Source organism: Arachis stenosperma, chromosome 9 (assembly GCF_014773155.1).
Source record: "Arachis stenosperma cultivar V10309 chromosome 9, arast.V10309.gnm1.PFL2, whole genome shotgun sequence".
In the NCBI taxonomy this organism is placed as follows: domain Eukaryota; kingdom Viridiplantae; phylum Streptophyta; class Magnoliopsida; order Fabales; family Fabaceae; genus Arachis; species Arachis stenosperma.
The window spans coordinates 159,034,019-159,059,688 of record NC_080385.1 but is presented as its reverse complement, the minus strand read 5'-3'; the positions used below and the strand labels follow the sequence as shown (position 1 = coordinate 159,059,688).

Below are 25,670 nucleotides of genomic sequence, written 5' to 3'. Positions count from 1 at the left end.
CATTTTTAAAGCATAGATAAAAATTGAAATTAAAGAAAAATGAAAGGATATTAGTAATAATTTGCAATTGTTTGAATAAATCCATTGTTGTCAGCTCCTTCATGCTCTGACGCTCGCTGCTGTCTGTCTTTGCCGGTGGCTGTTTGATTCTGTCTTTGCCGGTCGCTGTTTGATCCCAAGCGCTTGTTTCCTCCACTGCGTTGTGCACCTGCCTCCACCACCACTACTTGGAGGTTATTTCGCTGACTAGCCGCTGTGTGTTCGCCGCCAAGTTCCGAAGACGAGTCTAGCATCTTAGTTGCCTATAGGTAATGCTTCAGGTGTTGCTGTTTTGGTTGGGATAGACAAAACTCGACCAAAAAATTTATTATTTATTTATTTATTTATTTATTTTAATAAAAACGATTAAAAAAAGAGAAGATTACCGTGCCTCTTTAACAAAGTTATTGTGCCTTCATTGTGTCAAAACCGGGTCAATGAACTTTCTTCTTTCCATGTGTTAATGTCTAATAAGTATAATGCCACATCTCTCGTGGCCAGGCCACATCTCTCGTAACCTTATTGTTGGTGGCTACAAATGGCTATAAGCTGACCCTACAATGGCATTATGACACGTGAATTGTGCATTCATATCATTAAGAGTAAACTACCATTTATACTCACGAAAGTTAAAAATCCTGACATATTTACTCATAAAAGAAAGAAATTATCATTTGTATCCATGAAATATGGGTTCTGCACGACAAAATTATCCAAACACTCAAAAATCACTTAAAAATCCCTAAATTACCTTTATCTTCACCACCATTTTTCTAATCTCAAATCCCACCACTACCCAAACTCTTCTTCACCACCAATACCACCATCACCGTCACCACCACCGCCATCACTACCTCTACTACTCCCGAACTGGTTCCCAATCTTCATCTATTAGCTCAAAACTCCATCCCATCATGAACCACCCAATTCAGCCAACTTAAACATATTCTAGAGTTTGAATACACAAAACTCAGAGATTAGAGTTAGAATTCACATCCTCAATTAGTGTAACAATGGTGGAGATATCCAATTTTCCATTAAATCCAAAGTCCGTAGAAGAAGAAACTCTGCAATCTCAGATGCAGAAATCTATTCTCAACCATAAGACCGTACGAACAACCAAACCCGATTTTAAGTGCCTCATCCTCAATCTCACAGTTCTCTTTTCATTCATTCTAGGTTTTCCGTTCCTATGAAAATCCATCGAAATCTACCGCGCTCCACTCCCCTTTGACCGAATCGAATTCTTCTTGCTCCTTGCAACTGGAGTCTAATCCCTTACTTCCCCTGCTGATTTCGAGCCATATTCGTCGGTATCTAAGACTTGGTCGGATCCTGACGGCGAACATGAGAATAAATAGCGAAGTGGCTGATGAGAGAATCAAAGAGGGCAGTTTATGTGGGAACGAAGCGAAGCATCAATGCAATCATAAATCAACATGGAAGGTTTGTGAGCAAAGAGGCAAAGTTTGAATATCATCATCTTCTTCGAATTCGAAGCAGCAAAGGCACTGTCGCGGCGTGAAGATAAACGACGAGAAGTGTCGTTGAGTTCGCTGGTGTATAGGGCAGCATAAAAAGGAGAAAGGGATGATTTTGATGGTGATAACATTAGTGGTAGTGGTGGTTGGGAATGAGAGTGGCGGTGAGAAAGGATTTGGGTGAGAATGGTACTGTGGAGTAAAAAGAGAAGTTAGAGTTAGGTTATATCAAAGGGTATTTTGGAAATTTCAAATAATTTTTTACGATTCGGGTAGTTTTGTTAGCAAAAATCCATTTTTCATGGATAGAAATGATAATTTTGCTTATTCGTGAGTAAATTTATCAGCATTCTAAACTTTTATAAGTAGAAATGGTAGTTTACTCTATCATTAAAGTGTGACTAACACATTAAGCGCAGTAAATTATTTTTTGGTTACTGCAGGAGTTGTGTTGGATATACATGATATGCTAGGGATATGAATGTCAATTGGTGCAATCAGTTTGGGAGGAAATTGGGTGGGTTTTGTGCCGGTCGGCGATACGTCCGAATTTAACCTCCATTGACGCAGTCGGTTCAAAGTGGAGAAAGCATAACATTGGTTATGTTTTGGAATGGTGTGGATGTCTTCGGGTGTGTTTGTGAAACACGTTAGAGAGAATAAAAGTGTGTTTCAATGTTTTAAACGCTGTTTTTTTATGTTTGGCAATTTTTTTTTCTCTGAACGACAACGTGATTCTGCATCCCAAAAGCTGGTTTACTAGAAGTAAAAAATTATAGCTTTTGTGTTTACTCAACCTACGTTTAGGTTTGTTGCTAGTTATTGTTGGTTTTTCCATAATTTTTTCTAAATAAATATTGAGAATTTTAAAATAATTATTCTAATTTTTATACACTGTTTACTATTTTAATTTTTTATAATATGTATTATTGTTCCTATTAGAAATAATAAATTAAATAAAAAATTAATTATAAATAATAATAAAAATATAACTTGTAAAAAATTAAAACCTAAAATAATAATAAAAATAATATTATTAACAGTACTTAAAAAGAGTATTAAAATATGTTATTATATATATATTATTTTTAATTTAATAAATAAATATTAATTTTTACTATAAAAAATACTTTAAAAGTTGTCAATTTTTAATTTATATGTTATTTTTAATTTTATAAATAAATATTAATTTTTATTATAATAATAAAAAATTATAATATACTAAAATAAAATATTATAAAAAATATTATATAAAAAATATTAAAAATATATAAAAAAATTAAATATACTTAAAAAATATTATAATTTAATATTATATTTTTTTAGTAATTAATTATTTATTTATTTAAAAGTAATTTTAATTAATATTATCTAAATAATATTTATTTTTATCAAAATCAATTTTAGTAAAAATTGCCAAACATAAATTATTGACACAAACTCACTTCTACCCAAAATCAATTCTACAAAATCAATTCCATTCAAACTCCAATCTAATATGATGTTCATCCTTTGGGTATGGAGGAAAAGAAGGTCAGATTAAATCCGTGTACAACAGGCATTAGTTCTTAGTCTGCGTCCATAGAGTTTTTGTTGTGTGTGTTAATATCCCAAGCAGTAGGAAGTCGTAGTTGCAGGTGGCGTTGGTGCGAGGTTTCAGGTTGTGGCAATGGCACGAAGAGGTTGAAGATGAGTATGTTGGGCTAAGATTCTTATATTTTTGCACAAGTTTAATTGAATGTTTATATTAAGTGAAGACGGTTAAACAGGGATGAAGAAGGTTAAAGGTAGCGGCGGAGCTCCAGTGAAATAGTGAACGGGAAGTGTTAGAATGGAGAATGAAAAATCATTACTTTATTCTTTGTTATTTTTGTTAGTAGTAAGCTTGTTTTTGAAAATAAGAATTATATATTTAGATCCACGTCTTCTTGTTTGAATTCATTAGTCAAGTTCTGTACCAAAAGAAACTTAGAAATACACCACAAGAGAAAGAGAAAAGCGTGGTACGGCAGGCGGCGGAAGAGAATTTGACGGAGGAATCCGATTGAAATCCTTGTGACTTGACCCATTCTCGAGCATATTCATTAGAGCAGAAGTGGTCTCATTGTTCTGATTAGCGCCATTGGAGGGAATATCACTAGCAATTCTCATAAGGTGTGACAGCCATGGAGTTTGTTAGCAGTTCTTCGCTGGTCAGGGGTACCTAGCAGCAATGTAGGATCTGGTAGGAATGGGTTTGGGGAGGGCGGGTCTTAGTGGGTTTTTGGTAGGGTTCAAATGCATAGTCCAAAACAAAAATAAAAAACAACAAAAAAACTAAATGCACACACTCATAATTACCATCTTGATTAGAAGAGTTACCGTTGGTTTACCATTTACCAATGAAAAAAAGTTATTGTCCTTCAAATTCGGAGTCATGTGATTGAATTTGATAGTCAACCTGCTACATGTTACATTATTACAGGCCAAACACGTAGGTAGTGTTTGTTTTGAGGTAGTGAGATAGAGATCGAGAGACTGAAACTCAGTATCATGTTTGTTGGTACTAAATTTTTTGTTTTTGTCCTCAAAATTTCAGTATTTTAGTATTTTCAAAAAGTAGGGACATAGAAGACTAAAATTTTTAGAGATAGATATTGAAATTTTAATAACATTTTATATCTAAAATATCCCCATTTCATCTAACTAATTCTAATTTTACCTTTTGTTCAAATTAAATTAGAGTTTCATTCTTATTTCAATTTCTGTCTTTCACTCTGCACCAAATATAATACGAGATTTATTTCAATCTCGATCTCTTAGTCTTTGTCTTTCAGTCTCAGACTCTCAGTCTTTCTATTTCTGTTTTTCACCAAATGCTACTTTATAGTCACGCTAGCCACTGATACATTTGGTCATCACAGACAACACCTAAGTATAATCACCTTAGCCACTAAACTTACTATGCCACCAGAGACAGCACCAGAAAAAATTTCTGTATCGCATCCAACATTAAGTACAACCTAAATGCATGAAAGTTACAATCACTTTTTAGTAAAAAGAGATTAAAGGAAATAAGAAAAAAAATAATGTAAATGATTTATCTTAATTAATTACCTTGCCATTATATTAGGTCATGATACGTGATTGCATTCTTATAAGTATTGGTCCACACGATATCTTTATAAGATTTAAAAAAAAAAGAAATAATATCAGCATTACAGTCCAATTGTATTAATCTCAAAAATCTTTTGAAACACCGAAAAGAAAATAGTTAGAGATTAATATTTAATTATTTAGTTTATTTTGTAGTTATGATATTATAATTCTACTAATAAAAATAATTGAATGAACTAAATTAGGCTAATTTAGCAGTTAGTTTATTAGTTTTTTAAGTAAATGTCGAAGTTCAAATTATGCTTTATGTATACAGCAACCTATAATCAGTAGCATATTTCTTAAATAGAGCTCAGTACCGTGCGTAGGATTAATCCTTGATCTGTCGAACTGAGAGATACTGTAGAAAACCAAAAATAAAAAATTAATAGAGATGTGCCTTATTTTCAATTTTAATTTTGAAGGCTCTAAAATTACCATGATTAACATTGATTGTTAATTGTTATGATGTAATTGTTAATTCCTAATTAATTGTCAATGTTAGTGTGATTAGAATTAGATAATAGGTTTGGTTAGAATTGATTAATTAATTGTTAATTGCTTAATTGATTAATTGTTAATAGGTTCCATTATTACAGTGTGATTGTTAATTGTTTAATTAGAATTGATTGTTAATTGCTTAATTAATTATCATTATTATTGTGTCAAATTAAGATATTATTGTAATATTGATTAATTTTATATTTATTTTTGTATTAATTATTTTAAAAATTGAGATTTGATTGTGACTCTAAGTATTGATGAAGATATATTTTCAAAATTTAATTTAAATTTTTTATTATTTTATATTTGAGGAAGCGTAGGGAGCCAATAGAGTATTTGTATAATGTGTATAATGGGGGTTTAGAAATGTTCGATTAAGTAGAATATCATATGTTTATTATCTTTGGTACCCGGATAGTTATTCTGAATAGTATGGGTGTATTGTATTTGAGAAATTAGTAATATTTTATTATGGATATTCATTTTTTAATTCATATTGAGTTAAATAAATAGCTCATTGTACACATTGTACAAATACTCCATTAATTCCTAACAGGATTCTTTATATTTTTATTTAAATAGGACTAAATTAGCCGATTCAACCAATAATTTACTAACTAAATCTCAGTGACCTAATAGTCTAATCGATTCGATTATTTGATTTTCACAACTACAGTATTAAATCTTATATCAGTCTAAGACAAAATAGTAAAGAAGTGCCCTGTTTTCTTTCAGAATGTTGAAACATACATGAACACTTCCTCTATATCCTTGATCACTTTATTAGGTCTAAGTATAGACCAGCTTTAGATATATACCTTATAGCTAGTTATATGACATTTTTTTTGAAATAAATGAAGTTCGACATATAAAAGTGGGGCATAAAACAGACAGATACAAAAGCAAATTAAAACACAAGGTTAACAATCATATGACATTGTTATTTTTAATGTTACATGTATTGCTGTCTACGCCATTGAAGATGGACCAAGAGTTTTTCATAATCAGGAAGGTTTTCCTTAATCAGAGGAACTTGCTTGAAATTTTGAGTCCATGCATGCAACCGAGGGAATTGGCTTGGATCAATTAGTTTCAACCCTGTAATTTCCTCCAACCCTTCTAACCAATGACAAAGCAATCCATAAGCTATGTCCACCATTCCAATATTGTTGCCTCCAAAGAACTTCTTGTCCCCTAGTCCTTTCTCTTCCATTACCTTCAGAATTTCTTTTGCTTTCTCAATTGCAATTGCCCTCTCTTCTTCATTCTTTGAGGGTCTCATAAACAGATCAGTAATAGAAGCTGTCTACAAAACCAACTCAATAATTTCAATTAAGAAAACTAATTTTGATTTAACACAGTATTGGAAAGAGAGAATAGATGAAGATTGAGTAAAGATTACCGAATCTTCTCCAAATTTGATCCAAAATCTGGCTAAGGCTCTCTCATAGGGATCTTGAGGAAGCAAGGGATTGTGAGGCCAGGTATCTTCAATATATTGAAGAATGACCATGGATTCTGCAATGGATTTGCCTCCATGAATAAGAACAGGGACCTTATTGTAAACAGGATTGGATTGGAGCAATAGTTGACTTTTGCCATGCCTCTCCACTTCTATGTACTCATAGCTGATGCCCTTCAGCTTCAGAGCCCATATCACTCGGTGGACATAAGGGCTTGACCAGAACCCTAGCACCTTAATGTCTTCCATTCTTCGTTACTAATTCAGAACAAGGGCTATGCTTTTTTCTATATATATATGAATATTTTCCGTGGTTCTCAATCGGCTAGTTTAATCCAGAATCAATTATCAAGTTTGTCCAAACTAGTAAAACATTGGAAAAATCGTCAAATTTTAATCAAACTTTTTAGTGGTTTATATATATATATGTTCAAAATAATGAAATAAAAAAAAATAAATTAGAGAATTAACCTCTTAAACTCATATCATTCAAGAGAACAGTTGTGAGTACACCAAAATTGTACTCATTAACTAATTCAAATTAAATTTTATATATAAATATATTTTATTATTTCCAATTCAATTTTAATGAAACTTTTAATTTTAACATAATTTCTTGCGGCAAATTCTTGTCTGAATGAGTGGTGGTCGCAGCTCGCACGGCAATACCAAAGTTTCCTTTGCGAATATTCGGGATTATTTAGAAGATAGAAGTATAGAACATATTAAGTGGCATTTCTTTCCCTTTTTTTTTTGGTAGATAAGGGACATTTCTTTTAACAAATTATATCTATTGGGCTTAAGGGACATTTCTTTTAACAAATTATATCTATTTATTTGGTTCGGGCTCTTATTGGGCTTCCTAATCAGTTTAGGTTTTTTTGGAGCCCATCTGTTGGCTTTCACTTTTTGTTTGGGTTGTTTTCTTTCTTCGTGTTCGTGTAATCGTGCACATTTTGCTCTTCTTCTCTGGTTCTCTTGGGCAGAGATTTGGAGCGAAACGCAGATTGATACAAATTCCACTGGTTAGGTGATTCTTTGAATCTGCGTCTGAAGAATCATAGCAAAGAAAAGTGGTGAAGCGCAAAGGCACAAAGCTCATGATAGTTGAACTCGCAAGACACAGCCCTAAGGTAAGGTAATTAAACTTCTACTTTCTGTCTCTGCTTCAATTTGAAGTGCTGGCTATCTTTCTCTGCTTTGTTTTGAACCCTATTTCCCAAATTCTCTTCTCCATTTTCCATTGTTGATTGACTTGTTCGTCTTACTTGTCTTTGGTAGCTACAGGAACTCGTCTTTATTTGTTCTTCGAGTAATATCAGCTGCTTTTCTTTTTTAAAAACATTGTTTCGTGTAAATTGTGGTGATTAAAGCCTTATGGATTGATACAAATTAATTTGGATTCATTAAAATAGTGTTTTCTTTGCTTTGTGTTCAAACAGAGGCAAATAAGGTAGGTGAAATGAGCAAGTACGGCTTAAACCTTAGGCCTGCAAAACAGAAGCAGCAGCAAAAAAGTTCTCCCCTTGCAGCACCTTTTGGACTCAATGTTGATGAAGGGAATGATGTCGAGAGAGAAATCGCTCTCCAAGCTAGCAAGAAAAAGACTCTTATGGACGTAAGTTGATGCTTCTCTAGTATAATAGAACTTGTGAATTTACATGGTTATTATATTTTTTAGTTTATTTGTTGAAGTAAATATAATCTCACATCCTTGTGTGTGTGGGTGTTGTTTGGTTGAGGAGCAGCAAAAGAAAGCCTTAGAAGAAGATCCAACTGTATTTGATTACGATGGAATCTATGACAAAATGAAAAAGAAAGTTGCCCGCCCATTGATACAAGATCGCGAACAGAGAAAAGTATGGTAATGACGTGATCTTTGTTCTATCAAATCATTTTTGTGGACTAATTTTCAGCATGTAGAATTTCAATACTTCATGCAACATTTGGACAGGGAAGGTCCAATTTATAAAGATAGAACAACATAACCTAAAATTATATATAATTTTATCTATATATATAGATCAATATGGCAAGTAGCATATGAAGTTCTCTCTATATTTAAGATTAATAAATATAGTTTGTTTCCTTTCCATATGGTATTGATAGTTGGATTGTCACAGTGACATGCAGCCCTTCTTGATTCGTAATTAGCACTTTGTTTTAATACTTAAAGTTGCTTCTTGTTTTATGGTTAAAATTACTTTTTCGTGTTATAATTTTGAGTTAATTATTATTGTTATTATTATTTCTTTTGTTTTTCAAAAAAAAAAATTCAGTTTCATGCCAACTGACATTGCTAATCATCATCCTGCAAATTTTGTCATGCAGTCAATGTATATCCAAGATCTGATTAAAAAGGTAAAAGAGCGGGAACAGTATCATGATATTGTTTATGAGAAAAAGATTGCCCAAGGCAAATTTATTACTGAAGCTTACAGAAAGAAGCTTGCTGAATGTGAGAGACAGATGGAGCTAGAACGACTGCGGGAACTTCAAGAGGAGAGAGATGATGTAGGTTCAACGTTCAAGCATTTTAAAAATTTCCCATATTCATTATCATATCTTGGTTGTCAACTTGATTGGTAATGGAAGAACAGTCTTGCTTTTCGTTTTCTTCCATATCCTAATTGAATTGATGTACTTCGTTATTGTTCAATTCCTATATTTCCAATTCTCTGTTTCTTGCATACTGCTGACATACAACTTTCATATTTGTATATAGGTTACAAAGAAGGACCTTTTGCTTATTTTTATACAAACCTTGATAAAAAATGTTGCATATGGTGCACAAGATCCTCGCGAGAGGAAACACGAGAATCGAGCTGAGCAAAGAACTGCAGAGACATGCAAATACACAAAAAACGATGTGGATTGGGTGAAACTCCTAGTCCTTCCAACAGAACTGTTGATCACTCAGATATGAAGCCAAATTCTGAGGCGTCCGTGGAAGGAAAGGATTCAGTTCAACATTCATCAGCTTCCCAGCCAAAGCCTGATCATCACAAAAGAAGTCAAGATGCTGTGGCCACAACAAAAGAACGGTTTTTGGCCCGTAAGAAAACAAAGGATAAGGATAAGGAGCTCTTAATTTTTTTTCCTTTCTAGGCTTTATCCAACGTCGGGTGACAGATTTTATTCATTAGTGGATGATGTTATGTTCCTACCTACATTGTTAAAGAGCTTGATCGGGGGGAATAGTAAGTTATTTTGCCCATTTTTTATGGTATGCAATCTTGGTATCGGTTCCTGAATTCATCATATTGATTCACCTGAGTAACATTGATTTTCACATGTTGAGTTCATGAAAGTAGAGTTTGAAATTAGGACCTCCTTTATATTGTTCAAATATCTAACCATATATCATTTTTCAATATAAGTCTTACCGTTGTTTTTGGTGGTATATTCATTGTACTTTTCTCATTGCAGACTTGGTTTAATTTTTAATATTATCTATCGATGAACTGAGCAGTGACATATGAAGGCAACGATGCAATAGTAATTTGACATATTCCTTGTTAACCATGAAATATGAATAGTCAAACATGATCAAAGCTTACCTGGGCAATCACCCTTGTGATGAGATTATATTAGAAAGTTGTTTTTAAAATAAATTGAAAAATATTTGATCTTTTTATTGTAAGATACCTTTCTTCATTGTTCCAACTTTTGGAAGGTAATGCAAAGCATCCATCTGAGCCCCTCTCATGTGTGGCCATCTGTTCCGAAATGATTCCTGCAAACTATATATAATGCTATATTCTCATCAATAATTGGTTTTAGAATAAACAAACTCTTGTACAATAAATAAACAATTGATCGAGTTTGGCAAAAAGTAGGTCCATTAATTCTGTCTCCATAAATATAATATTAATGAGTAGGTTTGGTGCACCTGGACAGAGACTATCAATAAACCTGGAAAAACTGATTTTCTGAACAACATATTCAAACCTTAATGCAAGTATGACTGTCTTAACAATGTCTTTAAAATTAGTCACAGTGAAAAAGAGATCTAATTTTTTAGTATCTACTATTTGTTATGTAGGACAACATGAGCAACTACCATTATTGCAAATTATGAATAAAAATGCAAATTATGTCGTCAAAGCCAAAAAAAAAAGTAAACTGTAGTTGACAAAAAAATATTTATATATATACAGATGTGTATGTCAAATTAATGAAAACAAAATGATTAAAATTAAAATATAGAATAACAAAAAAAAATAAATGTAAAAAATGAAAGTCATCTCACCTTGAAAAATAAATAGTAATATAATATGATGTGATATAATAAAAAATATTAAATATCTGTAAATATCAGACTCAGAAAAAAAATAGTAATATAATATGATGCCATAACTCCTCGGCTTAGTGAAGCTAAACTTTTTAGTAAGTTTGATCTCAAAGCAGGATTTTGGCAATTGGGTATTCACCCCAAAGAAAGATATAAAACGGGCTTTTGCATACCTGATGCACAGTACCAATGGACCGTCATGCCATTTGGACTAAAGGTAGCCCCGTCATTATTCCAAAAGACTATGATCAGAATCTTTGAGCCCATACTCCACTCAGCTCTCATCTACATAGATGACATCCTACTGTTCTCAAAAGACGGCCCAACTCATCAGGCCCTTCTGATCCAGTTTACTGAAATTGTAGAAAAATATGGAATAATGCTATCTCAAAAGAAAAGCCTTATTGGTCAGGCCCAAGTTGATTTTTTGGGAATGACTTTTAATAATGGTTTTTTCCAGCCTGGAGAGCACATCTCAAAAGAACTGTTAAACTTCCCTGATGATCACCTGACAACAAAGCAGGTCCAACAGTTCTTAGGCATCATCAATTACATCCGCGACTTTATTCCGGATGTGACAAGACATACAAGCCAGTTGTCAAAGCTACTAAAAAAGCAACCCCCACCATGGGGCCCTGAACAGACGACAGCTGTCAAGCATCTGAAAGAAGTAGCACAGAAACCCCCACCATTGAAGATACCTAGCAATGGACAACGCATCTTGCAAACTGATGCTAGTGATAATTTCTGGGGAGCTGTTCTCCTTGAAGAGATTGATGGAACAAGACACTACTGTGCGCATGCTAGCGGACAATTCAAGGAGTCAGAAAAACACTATCATGCTACGTACAAGGAGATTTTAGCAGTCAAAAGAGGAATTAAGAAGTTCAGCTTTCATCTGAGTGCATATCATTTCATTGTGGAAATGGACAATACGTCCTTTCCATCCATGTTAGACACCAAAGGGAAGATACTACCAAACTCACAACTTCTGAGATGGAAAGATTGGTTTTCACGCTATAAATTCACAGTAAAACACATCAAGGGAAACCACAACACCATAGCTGACTACCTTTCCAGACCAACCAAAGAACTACCACCCAAAGTTCTTCACATCTTAGCCATGAATAGAGCTTCACCACCAACCTTCCCTCTTCCAGACTGCCCTCAAGACCACAAGTTCTATAGAAGAGAACCTGGACCGTTTCCTTTTTCCCTTCGACCTAGGACTGCTGCTGAGGTCAAGACCCTAGCTGAAGAATGCCTGTTTTACTGGTTACACAGGCTCCTCCTTGTTACTCAAATCACGGCAAAACCTCAACACTTTCACCCAAAGACACCTTATCACATTATACCCATTATCAAAGGTGAAATTCCTGAAGAAATGCTGTGGTTCATATGGGCGCTCACTGTTCAGTATGATTGCGCCATCATAGTTCCTGGAATTGCTATGTACAGGTTCCTCTGTGACAAAAACTTCTCAGGAACAAATCTTGAGAAACTTCTCAAGATGTTTGCACCTATCCCATTTTGGAGAGGAAAACTTTTCAGTGCCCTTACAGACCATGACGTTTGGAACATCCCTGATAAGCGGAGACACAGGTTTTATTATGCCTTTGTCCTAAGAAGGCTGTTTGCTTATCGTAATGAGATTCTTTACACCAGAAATAACTTTAACATTGTTGGTTACTCAAAGATATGGCCAACAGATGAGAAACACTGTCTCAACAATCTGGTCAAACATCTCACCTTCCACAACAATCCTAACGTCGAGGTACTCACAGAGGCCATTGAAGGACTCTCACTTCCATCAGAAGAGGAAGTTTCCTCCTCCAGGACTATACAAGAAGAATTAAGAGAGTTCCAAGCCAACTTTCTTGCTTCATCTGTGACTTATCCTACCCCGCCACTTCACCAGGATGAACACCCATGGAATTCTCCTCTTGTAGACCAAGCTACATATGGCTATGGAAACATTGAAGACGAAGAGCCAGGATCAAGGGTCTATCCACTACTGCCAAGCCCAACATATGTGGATGATGGGATTGAAGATGGTGACACTGAGGATCAAGGACCACATGACCTTATGGATGACATTGATGAACATGAGCCCATTACGAAATACAATCTGTAAAAAATGGGACCCAGCGAGAATCATGATGTCCAGAAGTCATTATGGTATTTTGTCTTTTATAATCATGTAAAATATGGTGTGACATAAAGTAAGTTTGTCTTTTTGTAATCATAAAAAAGTGTGATGTGAGATAAAGTTGTCATGATGTAGAGATAAGATTCCTTCTTATCTCCTAGTAGTGCGGTCCACGTGTCTGTATTCGAGTAGCTTGCTTAAAGTTGTTTGTCTTGTTGTGATGATGGATAAGATTCTTTCTTATCCTCCACTACCCAAGAGCCTCTATATATAGAGGGCTCTCCCATTGTAAAAATCAGAACATAATCTTTCAATATAACCATTGTAAGATATTCACCATGAATACTCTCTAAATCTCTCTCTTTCTGAAATCTTGAGTCTCCAATATGCTTATCTTTGCTTACTAGTTTCACGTATGCTCTAGGCTTGCCTCGTTCTTGAGGATCCTGCCTATCAGAAATGAAACTGATCCGATCCGTGAGAAGTTCCAGTATTGGAAAGAAAGAACATATCGGCATCCATGACGGTCTTGTCATAAGGTCCCTTGAATCCCCAATTAAGATGAGTTTAGTGGGAAATCGGGATAGAGATGACAGGATGTATTGGTCCCTTGGTATGTTCTTTCAGAAGTACGTCTGGATGCACCTCTTGGTATCAGAGCCTAATGAACTAAAGCAAAGAGAAGGTATATTGGAGATGATAGAGAGTAAGAGAGACTTTGGTCTATTCATGTCAAACCCTGAATCTAGCCAACCTATCTTTTATAATACAGAGCTTTCTCTTGATCGTTTACCACCATCTGTCCATAAAACCTTATCCAACAAGATAGAAACCTTGTTGAAATCACCCATGTTCCAGAAGACTCAAAGATCCCTGCCACTCAACAACCTCTCATAAACCCATACACTTTTTATCACCGACAAAAGTGGTCTAGTATTCGCCGCCTCATAAGAAGAAGACCGTCACCTCCTGTTAAGGAAGTGATTCAAACCTCCCGGTTACAACAGTGTGGTCTTCAAGCCACCTCTGCAGAACAGTATGTGACGATTGAGATTCCTCAAGAACTCATTCGTGAATACTTGTCACAAGGATATACTCACCTACACCTTGGAGCTATAAGGATGATTCTGACCTTACATGGCAGAAAAGGATTACCTGTCACTGCAAAGATTGCACTTTTAGATACTACTTTCAAAGAATACCAACATGCACTTATTGGAGCACTTGTATCCACTCTTACTAATGGGAGTGTGATTCTTACAATTTCGCCAGATTTCACTATCAGGCTTACAGATCCGACCCTTTCCCAAAGGATTCGGATACAAATCCAGTTAATTGGTGTTACACAAGATGCCAGTGCTGAACAAGCAACACTCCATCACCAGGTGTTGTACAGAATCCAAGATCATGCTTTGGATCTGAACCTTCCAAACACCACCCATGATGCCCTTTTAATGTTCACAGATAAGAACCATGGTCCGGCCATAGTTAGCATCCCAAGGATGATTCCTCCAGACGAGCTTGCTGCTATAGTACCACTGGAATGGATTACTAATTACGAGAGAGCTTTTCCTCAAAGCACTCCTGACGTCCATACAACAGCACCACCAGCGGTTACACGAGAGACTGACGGAACAGTCAGAACAGTCTTTCAAAGGCCAGGAACAGAAGGACGACCATCTTTTTCTAGACAGTCATCTTCCAGGAGGATCTATATGATCTCTCCTCTCACTGTTCAACATACCAGTGACCAAGATGATCCCCCAATTCACTACTTTGAAGAAGGAAAGCCAGTCTATGTCTCACACGTCAATGGAGAGTTATGGCATCAATTCTTGGTAGTGGAAACTTGTCATCTTGTAAGAAGAGGTTTAGGGGTTTGTAATCAATCACCAATCTCTTCTTTCCTCTGATTTGTTCGGACCTCTTTTCCACATAGAATGCTTGGCATGCCCAGTTGGAAGTTGTTGGTTCAATTAAACCTTGCTTCAGTAACGAAGCGCATTCTTCCTTTGCTAACTTCAGATCTTCAGGATTCATTCCTGAATGGGTTGCCTTGGTAGGGTTGATGTCTTCATTCTTCTTGAAGGGCAATTGAATGAAGAACTCTTGATTCTTCCACAAAGGAAGAGGGTGGTCAAACTTGTCGTGGCTGTCACAGCAAGTTTTTAGTAACCTGTTCTGGATAACTTCATAGTCTGAAGGAGCCTTGCTAATTTCATAAATGCCTCTGTTTTCAAGAAATGGCAAGAACTTCCTTTTGAACTTCAATCCTTCTGGCCAAATTGACATTCCCTGCGTTTGGTAATATGCATCAAAACCAAATAGTACATCCTTCTCAGGGAGGTAGCTTCCTAGAACTTTCAGCCAAATCACCATTTCAGGAAATATTTGTAGCCCAACATTTCCTCTAGAAATATGGTCAATAGTAAATCGTCCTTGGCTGGCTGTTATGTAGGTTTTGTCATGAGGAGCCCAAATTTCATCAGGTAATAAATTGGGCCTGACAACAGTTGCAGAAGATCCTGTATCAAGCAGTGCTACGACCTTTTTTGGCATATCATACTTGGACGCCAAAAGTTTGAGTTTGAAGTGGGGTCGTTGGATTCCATCAATTCTTTTGGAACCTAGGCTTCCTAGACATCTTTTTTCTGGCATGTGCTGTTGAGGTGGAGCAGGTGCCATACAGTGGATTGGTCTGTAGTCATCATCAGAAGAATTATCTTCAGGATTATGAAGCACATACTTTGTATATTCATCTGCTTCTGACTGTTCTTCAAGGATCGATTCAAGATCTTCATCTTCTCGGGTCAAGACAGCATCTTGTAGAGATTGAAGCATCTTGATTTCCCTTTTGCTTGTCTGCCTCTTATTGGGACATTTCTTGGCAAAGTGCCCTGTTTGTCCACAAAGAAAACATCTGTTGGTTCGCTTGTCCTTGAAAGTCTTTTTTCTGAAGAACCGCTTCTTTCCTTTGAACTTTCTTCTTCTGCTGAAATGGCTTTGATCAAAGTCTGATCGCCTGATTCTTCCGAAGTGGTGCTTCTTCTTTGTGTGGCAATCACATGAGTCTTTATCCTTGCATTTGATCTGCAGGTAAGACTTGTTGCATGCTCCCTTTAGCTTAAGGAAATTCTTGGCTAGTTGTTTGAACAAGTCTTGCTGGTTGCAGAGCTTGTCAAGAGCTGCTAGAGCCAATTGATAGATCTCTCCGAAGGTTATTGTTGGAATATCCTTCTGGTAGATGGTCATCGTTCTTCGTATTTCTGGAAGAAGCTCTTTTGGAAGTGAAGCAAGATAAACTTCCTTGAGTGTTGAGTTGCTCTGACCTCCAAGAGGATAATATTTAGCCTGCATCCTTTTGAAATGCTTTTCAAGATCTTTCTTATTGAGTGAACAGCATTTCATCTCATAGTATTCTTGGGAATTTCTCTGCTGAATAATCCCAATGTCTCCTAGGAATTCTCTGTGTAATCTTCCTAGAAACTGAGCAGCAGTTCCACCAGTGAGTTGCATTCGTTCATACTCACTTAGTGTGTTTATCCATTCTCTAAGATTGCCGGTCATCCTAGTGACAAACTCAGAGAGTACTTGCTGGATATCTGCATTAGGGCTGGACATTTGGGTGTCAATCCAAGCGCCAAAATCATTCAACCTTTCTCTGTACTTGTGAGGAGGGAGGTTGTCAAAAGTGAAGTAATGGTTGCCTGCCTTCGTTGGAGTGGACTTAGTTTGTGGAGGAACAACGTCATCCTCTTCTTCTACAACTATTCCTTCTCCTTCTTCTTCTGAAGTTGGATTAGCCTGATCAACCATTGCTATTGCAGAAAGATCTGCAATCTGATCTTCCTCAGATGATTCTTCAACCGAAAAATCTGATGAGTCAGTCGTCACTTCTTCAAATGAGTCGCTTGAAGTGATCTCTGTATCAATCATTCCGATTGTCCTCTTTTGGTGCCTGTTCCTCTTTTTCCTTGGAGATTGTCTCAGTTTTTTCTCTGGAGGTTTCTCCTCTGAGAAATTCTCTTTCTGACCATGGTGGATTATACGTCCTTTTTTGTGAAGGTCCTGTAGGTTGAACCGGGTGTGGCTTAGGTTTTGTGTGTAGTCGTCGAGCAAGGTGGTAATGGCTCTTGAAGATGTTGTCATAGTCAGGTTCATTTATGGTTGGCTGCTGTGGAGGAATGTAAGTGGGTGTGTGTATGGGATACTGTGGTGGATATAAGGCTAATGGATCTGCGACCAAAGTTTGTGGCTTGGGTTGTCTGGCTTGGTCTTGTTCAATTTGTCTGATTTGGGCCTTAATACGGGTGAGCTCTTGGTCTTTCTTTTGGAAATCTGGGCCAAAGTAATGGGTTTGGATATAAGCCTTTAGATCTTGGTCAAGTTTTTGGGCTTGTATGGTCAGTCTGTTTTTTAGCTCATCAACTTGAGTTTGAACTGAGTACACTTGTGAGGACAGATTGTCTGTCTTTTCAACGAGTGTTTCCAAGGTATGATCAATTCTCAACAGGACTTTATTTTGGCTAACAGCATTCTCCGTTTGCCAATTTAGTACCTCATCTTGAGGTGAAGTTGACTGGACTCCTTGTGGAGTTACTCCTTTTGGGGCTATGTATGGCCGCCGAGTAATCCTTTGACTGTCAGTGGAAACCTGTAGAGGAGGAAACTCCTGCTCATAAGGTTTAAGGGTTGCTATACAGGGTACAGCAATATGATCTGAGAACTGGGGCCTAGAGGGCTTCTTTTTCTTCTGCCTTAGGTGAAACTTTGGTGGTTCCTCAGGGTCATCGGGTGGATGGAACTTTGGAGGAGCAGTACAGCTCTGCTTCCTATTCTTTTTGGACTTTTTCTTTTTGTAGTAATCTTCATCTTCGGATTCTCCCCAAGCATCGCAGTCGCAATCTGAGTCACACATGCTGTGGTCAACATCCCATATGAAATGCACCTCAAGATATTTAATAGTAATATAATATGACAAGACACCATTGAAGATACCTAGCAATGGACAACGCATCTTGCAAACTGATGCTAGTGATAATTTCTGGGGAGCTGTTCTCCTTGAAGAGATTGATGGAACAAGACACTACTGTGCGCATGCTAGCGGACAATTCAAGGAGTCAGAAAAACACTATCATGCTACGTACAAGGAGATTTTAGCAGTCAAAAGAGGAATTGAGAAGTTCAGCTTTCATCTGAGTGCATATCATTTCATTGTGGAAATGGACAATACGTCCTTTCCATCCATGTTAGACACCAAAGGGAAGATACTACCAAACTCACAACTTCTGAGATGGAAAGATTGGTTTTCACGCTATAAATTCACAGTAAAACACATCAAGGGAAACCACAACACCATAGCTGACTACCTTTCCAGACCAACCAAAGAACTACCACCCAAAGTTCTTCACATCTTAGCCATGAATAGAGCTTCACCACCAACCTTCCCTCTTCCAGACTGCCCTCAAGACCACAAGTTCTATAGAAGAGAACCTGGACCGTTTCCTTTTTCCCTTCGACCTAGGACTGCTGCTGAGGTCAAGACCCTAGCTGAAGAATGCCTGTTTTACTGGTTACACAGGCTCCTCCTTGTTACTCAAATCACGGCAAAACCTCAACACTTTCACCCAAAGACACCTTATCACATTATACCCATTATCAAAGGTGAAATTCCTGAAGAAATGCTGTGGTTCATATGGGCGCTCACTGTTCAGTATGATTGCGCCATCATAGTTCCTGGAATTGCTATGTACAGGTTCCTCTGTGACAAAAACTTCTCAGGAACAAATCTTGAGAAACTTCTCAAGATGTTTGCACCTATCCCATTTTGGAGAGGAAAACTTTTCAGTGCCCTTACAGACCATGACGTTTGGAACATCCCTGATAAGCGGAGACACAGGTTTTATTATGCCTTTGTCCTAAGAAGGCTGTTTGCTTATCGTAATGAGATTCTTTACACCAGAAATAACTTTAACATTGTTGGTTACTCAAAGATATGGCCAACAGATGAGAAACACTGTCTCAACAATCTGGTCAAACATCTCACCTTCCACAACAATCCTAACGTCGAGGTACTCACAGAGGCCATTGAAGGACTCTCACTTCCATCAGAAGAGGAAGTTTCCTCCTCCAGGACTATACAAGAAGAATTAAGAGAGTTCCAAGCCAACTTTCTTGCTTCATCTGTGACTTATCCTACCCCGCCACTTCACCAGGATGAACACCCATGGAATTCTCCTCTTGTAGATCAAGCTACATATGGCTATGGAAACATTGAAGACGAAGAGCCAGGATCAAGGGTCTATCCACTACTGCCAAGCCCAACATATGTGGATGCTGGGATTGAAGATGGTGACACTGAGGATCAAGGACCACATGACCTTATGGATGACATTGATGAACATGAGCCCATTACGAAATACAATCTGTAAAAAATGGGACCCAGCGAGAATCATGATGTCCAGAAGTCATTATGGTATTTTGTCTTTTATAATCATGTAAAATATGGTGTGACATAAAGTAAGTTTGTCTTTTTGTAATCATAAAAAAGTGTGATGTGAGATAAAGTTGTCATGATGTAGAGATAAGATTCCTTCTTATCTCCTAGTAGTGCGGTCCACGTGTCTGTATTCGAGTAGCTTGCTTAAAGTTGTTTGTCTTGTTGTGATGATGGATAAGATTCTTTCTTATCCTCCACTACCCAAGAGCCTCTATATATAGAGGGCTCTCCCATTGTAAAAATCAGAACATAATCTTTCAATATAACCATTGTAAGATATTCACCATGAATACTCTCTAAATCTCTCTCTTTCTGAAATCTTGAGTCTCCAATATGCTTATCTTTGCTTACTAGTTTCACGTATGCTCTAGGCTTGCCTCGTTCTTGAGGATCCTGCCTATCAGAAATGAAACTGATCCGATCCGTGAGAAGTTCCAGTATTGGAAAGAAAGAACATATCGGCATCCATGACGGTCTTGTCATAAGGTCCCTTGAATCCCCAATTAAGATGAGTTTAGTGGGAAATCGGGATAGAGATGACAGGATGTATTGGTCCCTTGGTATGTTCTTTCAGAAGTACGTCTGGATGCACCTCTTGGTATCAGAGCCTAATGAACTAAAGCAAAGATAAGCATATTGGAGACTCAAGATTTCAGAAAGAGAGAGATTTAGAGAGTCTTCAATGGTGGGGGTTTCTGTGCTACTTCTTTCAGATGCTTGACAGCTGTCGTCTGTTCAGGGCCCCATGGTGGGGGTTGCTTTTTTAGTAGCTTTGACAACTGGCTTGTATGTCTTGTCACATCCGGAATAAAGTCGCGGATGTAATTGATGATGCCTAAGAACTGTTGGACCTGCTTTGTTGTCAGGTGATCATCAGGGAAGTTTAACAGTTCTTTTGAGATGTGCTCTCCAGGCTGGAAAAAACCATTATTAAAAGTCATTCCCAAAAAATCAACTTGGGCCTGACCAATAAGGCTTTTCTTTTGAGATAGCATTATTCCATATTTTTCTACAATTTCAGTAAACTGGATCAGAAGGGCCTGATGAGTTGGGCCGTCTTTTGAGAACAGTAGGATGTCATCTATGTAGATGAGAGCTGAGTGGAGTATGGGCTCAAAGATTCTGATCATAGTCTTTTGGAATAATGACGGGGCTACCTTTAGTCCAAATGGCATGACGGTCCATTGGTACTGTGCATCAGGTATGCAAAAGCCCGTTTTATATCTTTCTTTGGGGTGAATACCCAATTGCCAAAATCCTGCTTTGAGATCAAACTTACTAAAAAGTTTAGCTTCACTAAGCCGAGGAGTTATGGCATCAATTCTTGGTAGTGGAAACTTGTCATCTTGTAAGAAGAGGTTTAGGGGTTTGTAATCAATCACCAATCTCTTCTTTCCTCTGATTTGTTCGGACCTCTTTTCCACATAGAATGCTTGGCATGCCCAGTTGGAAGTTGTTGGTTCAATTAAACCTTGCTTCAGTAACGAAGCGCATTCTTCCTTTGCTAACTTCAGATCTTCAGGATTCATTCCTGAATGGGTTGCCTTGGTAGGGTTGATGTCTTCATTCTTCTTGAAGGGCAATTGAATGAAGAACTCTTGATTCTTCCACAAAGGAAGAGGGTGGTCAAACTTGTCGTGGCTGTCACAGCAAGTTTTTAGTAACCTGTTCTGGATAACTTCATAGTCTGAAGGAGCCTTGCTAATTTCATAAATGCCTCTGTTTTCAAGAAATGGCAAGAACTTCCTTTTGAACTTCAATCCTTCTGGCCAAATTGACATTCCCTGCGTTTGGTAATATGCATCAAAACCAAACAGTACATCCTTCTCAGGGAGGTAGCTTCCTAGAACTTTCAGCCAAATAACCATTTCAGGAAATATTTGTAGCCCAACATTTCCTCTAGAAATATGGTCAATAGTAAATCGTCCTTGGCTGGCTGTTATGTAGGTTTTGTCATGAGGAGCCCAAATTTCATCAGGTAATAAATTGGGCCTGACAACAGTTGCAGAAGATCCTGTATCAAGCAGTGCTACGACCTTTTTTGGCATATCATACTTGGACGCCAAAAGTTTGAGTTTGAAGTGGGGTCGTTGGATTCCATCAATTCTTTTGGAACCTAGGCTTCCTAGACATCTTTTTTCTGGCATGTGATGTTGAGGTGGAGCAGGTGCCATACAGTGGATTGGTCTGTAGTCATCATCAGAAGAATTATCTTCAGGATTATGAAGCACATACTTTGTATATTCATCTGCTTCTGACTGTTCTTCAAGGATCGATTCAAGATCTTCATCTTCTCGGGTCAAGACAGCATCTTGTAGAGATTGAAGCATCTTGATTTCCCTTTTGCTTGTCTGCCTCTTATTGGGACATTTCTTGGCAAAGTGCCCTGTTTGTCCACAAAGAAAACATCTGTTGGTTCGCTTGTCCTTGAAAGTCTTTTTTCTGAAGAACCGCTTCTTTCCTTTGAACTTTCTTCTTCTGCTGAAATGGCTTTGATCAAAGTCTGATCGCCTGATTCTTCCGAAGTGGTGCTTCTTCTTTGTGTGGCAATCACATGAGTCTTTATCCTTGCATTTGATCTGCAGGTAAGACTTGTTGCATGCTCCCTTTAGCTTAAGGGAATTCTTGGCTAGTTGTTTGAACAAGTCTTGCTGGTTGCAGAGCTTGTCAAGAGCTGCTAGAGCCAATTGATAGATCTCTCCGAAGGTTATTGTTGGAATATCCTTCTGGTAGATGGTCATCGTTCTTCGTATTTCTGGAAGAAGCTCTTTTGGAAGTGAAGCAAGATAAACTTCCTTGAGTGTTGAGTTGCTCTGACCTCCAAGAGGATAATATTTAGCCTGCATCCTTTTGAAATGCTTTTCAAGATCTTTCTTATTGAGTGAACAGCATTTCATCTCATAGTATTCTTGGGAATTTCTCTGCTGAATAATCCCAATGTCTCCTAGGAATTCTCTGTGTAATCTTCCTAGAAACTGAGCAGCAGTTCCACCAGTGAGTTGCATTCGTTCATACTCACTTAGTGTGTTTATCCATTCTCTAAGATTGCCGGTCATCCTAGTGACAAACTCAGAGAGTACTTGCTGGATATCTGCATTAGGGCTGGACATTTGGGTGTCAATCCAAGCGCCAAAATCATTCAACCTTTCTCTGTACTTGTGAGGAGGGAGGTTGTCAAAAGTGAAGTAATGGTTGCCTGCCTTCGTTGGAGTGGACTTAGTTTGTGGAGGAACAACGTCATCCTCTTCTTCTACAACTATTCCTTCTCCTTCTTCTTCTGAAGTTGGATTAGCCTGATCAACCATTGCTATTGCAGAAAGATCTGCAATCTGATCTTCCTCAGATGATTCTTCAACCGAAAAATCTGATGAGTCAGTCGTCACTTCTTCAAATGAGTCGCTTGAAGTGATCTCTGTATCAATCATTTCGATTGTCCTCTTTTCTGGTGCCTGTTCCTCTTTTTCCTTGGAGATTGTCTCAGTTTTTTCTCTGGAGGTTTCTCCTCTGAGAAATTCTCTTTCTGACCATGGTGGATTATACGTCCTTTTTTGTGAAGGTCCTGTAGGTTGAACCGGGTGTGGCTTAGGTTTTGTGTGTAGTCGTCGAGCAAGGTGGTAATGGCTCTTGAAGATGTTGTCATAGTCAGGTTCATTTATGGTTGGCTGCTGTGGAGGAATGTAAGTGGGTGTGTGTATGGGATACTGTGGTGGATATAAGGCTAATGGATCTGTGACCAAAGTTTGTGGCTTGGGTTGTCTGGCTTGGTCTTGTTCAATTTGTCTGATTTGGGCCTTAATACGGGTGAGCTCTTGGTCTTTCTTTTGGAAATCTGGGCCAAAGTAATGGGTTTGGATATAAGCCTTTAGATCTTGGTCAAGTTTTTGGGCTTGTATGGTCAGTCTGTTTTTTAGCTCATCAACTTGAGTTTGAACTGAGTACACTTGTGAGGACAGATTGTCTGTCTTTTCAACGAGTGTTTCCAAGGTATGATCAATTCTCAACAGGACTTTATTTTGGCTAACAGCATTCTCCGTTTGCCAATTTAGTACCTCATCTTGAGGTGAAGTTGACTGGACTCCTTGTGGAGTTACTCCTTTTGGGGCTATGTATGGCCGCCGAGTAATCCTTTGACTGTCAGTGGAAACCTGTAGAGGAGGAAACTCCTGCTCATAAGGTTTAAGGGTTGCTATACAGGGTACAGCAATATGATCTGAGAACTGGGGCCTAGAGGGCTTCTTTTTCTTCTGCCTTAGGTGAAACTTTGGTGGTTCCTCAGGGTCATCGGGTGGATGGAACTTTGGAGGAGCAGTACAGCTCTGCTTCCTATTCTTTTTGGACTTTTTCTTTTTGTAGTAATCTTCATCTTCGGATTCTCCCCAAGCATCGCAGTCGCAATCTGAGTCACACATGCTGTGGTCAACATCCCATATGAAATGGCCATTGACGTGTGAGACATAGACTGGCTTTCCTTCTTCAAAGTAGTGAATTGGGGGATCATCTTGGTCACTGGTATGTTGAACAGTGAGAGGAGAGATCATATAGATCCTTCTGGAAGATGACTGTCTAGAAAAAGATGGTCGTCCTTCTGTTCCTGGCCTTTGAAAGACTGTTCTGACTGTTTCGTCAGTCTCTCGTGTAACCGCTGGTGGTGCTGTTGTATGGACGTCAGGAGTGCTTTGAGGAAAAGCTCTCTCGTAATTAGTAATCCATTCCAGTGGTACTATAGCAGCAAGCTCGTCTGGAGGAATCATCCTTGGGATGCTAACTATGGCCGGACCATGGTTCTTATCTGTGAACATTAAAAGGGCATCATGGGTGGTGTTTGGAAGGTTCAGATCCAAAGCATGATCTTGGATTCTGTACAACACCTGGTGATGGAGTGTTGCTTGTTCAGCACTGGCATCTTGTGTAACACCAATTAACTGGATTTGTATCCGAATCCTTTGGGAAAGGGTCGGATCTGTAAGCCTGATAGTGAAATCTGGCGAAATTGTAAGAATCACACTCCCATTAGTAAGAGTGGATACAAGTGCTCCAATAAGTGCATGTTGGTATTCTTTGAAAGTAGTATCTAAAAGTGCAATCTTTGCAGTGACAGGTAATCCTTTTCTGCCATGTAAGGTCAGAATCATCCTTATAGCTCCAAGGTGTAGGTGAGTATATCCTTGTGACAAGTATTCACGAATGAGTTCTTGAGGAATCTCAATCGTCACATACTGTTCTGCAGAGGTGGCTTGAAGACCACACTGTTGTAACCGGGAGGTTTGAATCACTTCCTTAACAGGAGGTGACGGTCTTCTTCTTATGAGGCGGCGAATACTAGACCACTTTTGTCGGTGATAAAAAGTGTATGGGTTTATGAGAGGTTGTTGAGTGGCAGGGATCTTTGAGTCTTCTGGAACATGGGTGATTTCAACAAGGTTTTCTATCTTGTTGGATAAGGTTTTATGGACAGATGGTGGTAAACGATCAAGAGAAAGCTCTGTATTATAAAAGATAGGTTGGCTAGATTCAGGGTTTGACATGAATAGAAAACCTCTTCTTACAAGATGACAAGTTTCCACTACCAAGAATTGATGCCATAACTCCTCGCCTTAGTGAAGCTAAACTTTTTAGTAAGTTTGATCTCAAAGCAGGATTTTGGCAATTGGGTATTCACCCCAAAGAAAGATATAAAACGGGCTTTTGCATACCTGATGCACAGTACCAATGGACCGTCATGCCATTTGGACTAAAGGTAGCCCCGTCATTATTCCAAAAGACTATGATCAGAATCTTTGAGCCCATACTCCACTCAGCTCTCATCTACATAGATGACATCCTACTGTTCTCAAAAGACGGCCCAACTCATCAGGCCCTTCTGATCCAGTTTACTGAAATTGTAGAAAAATATGGAATAATGCTATCTCAAAAGAAAAGCCTTATTGGTCAGGCCCAAGTTGATTTTTTGGGAATGACTTTTAATAATGGTTTTTTCCAGCCTGGAGAGCACATCTCAAAAGAACTGTTAAACTTCCCTGATGATCACCTGACAACAAAGCAGGTCCAACAGTTCTTAGGCATCATCAATTACATCCGCGACTTTATTCCGGATGTGACAAGACATA

General features: G+C 37.8%; 1 protein-coding gene and 1 pseudogene across 1 annotated transcript; one reads left to right on the top strand and one right to left on the bottom strand.

The window, feature by feature from the left end:
• Positions 1–6,066: 6,066 nt before the first annotated feature.
• On the bottom strand, positions 6,067–6,982 carry LOC130948729 (probable glutathione S-transferase). Its single transcript, XM_057877583.1, has 2 exons — positions 6,562–6,982; positions 6,067–6,465 (listed from the first exon to the last, which is right to left on the bottom strand). The coding sequence occupies exons 1-2, from the start codon at positions 6,868–6,870 to the stop codon at positions 6,112–6,114; spliced, it is 663 nt and encodes a 220-aa protein (XP_057733566.1). The 5' UTR covers positions 6,871–6,982; the 3' UTR covers positions 6,067–6,111.
• Positions 6,983–7,550: 568 nt separating this feature from the next.
• LOC130948728 (uncharacterized) lies at positions 7,551–9,913 on the top strand (annotated as a pseudogene).
• The last annotated feature ends 15,757 nt before the right edge of the window (positions 9,914–25,670 follow it).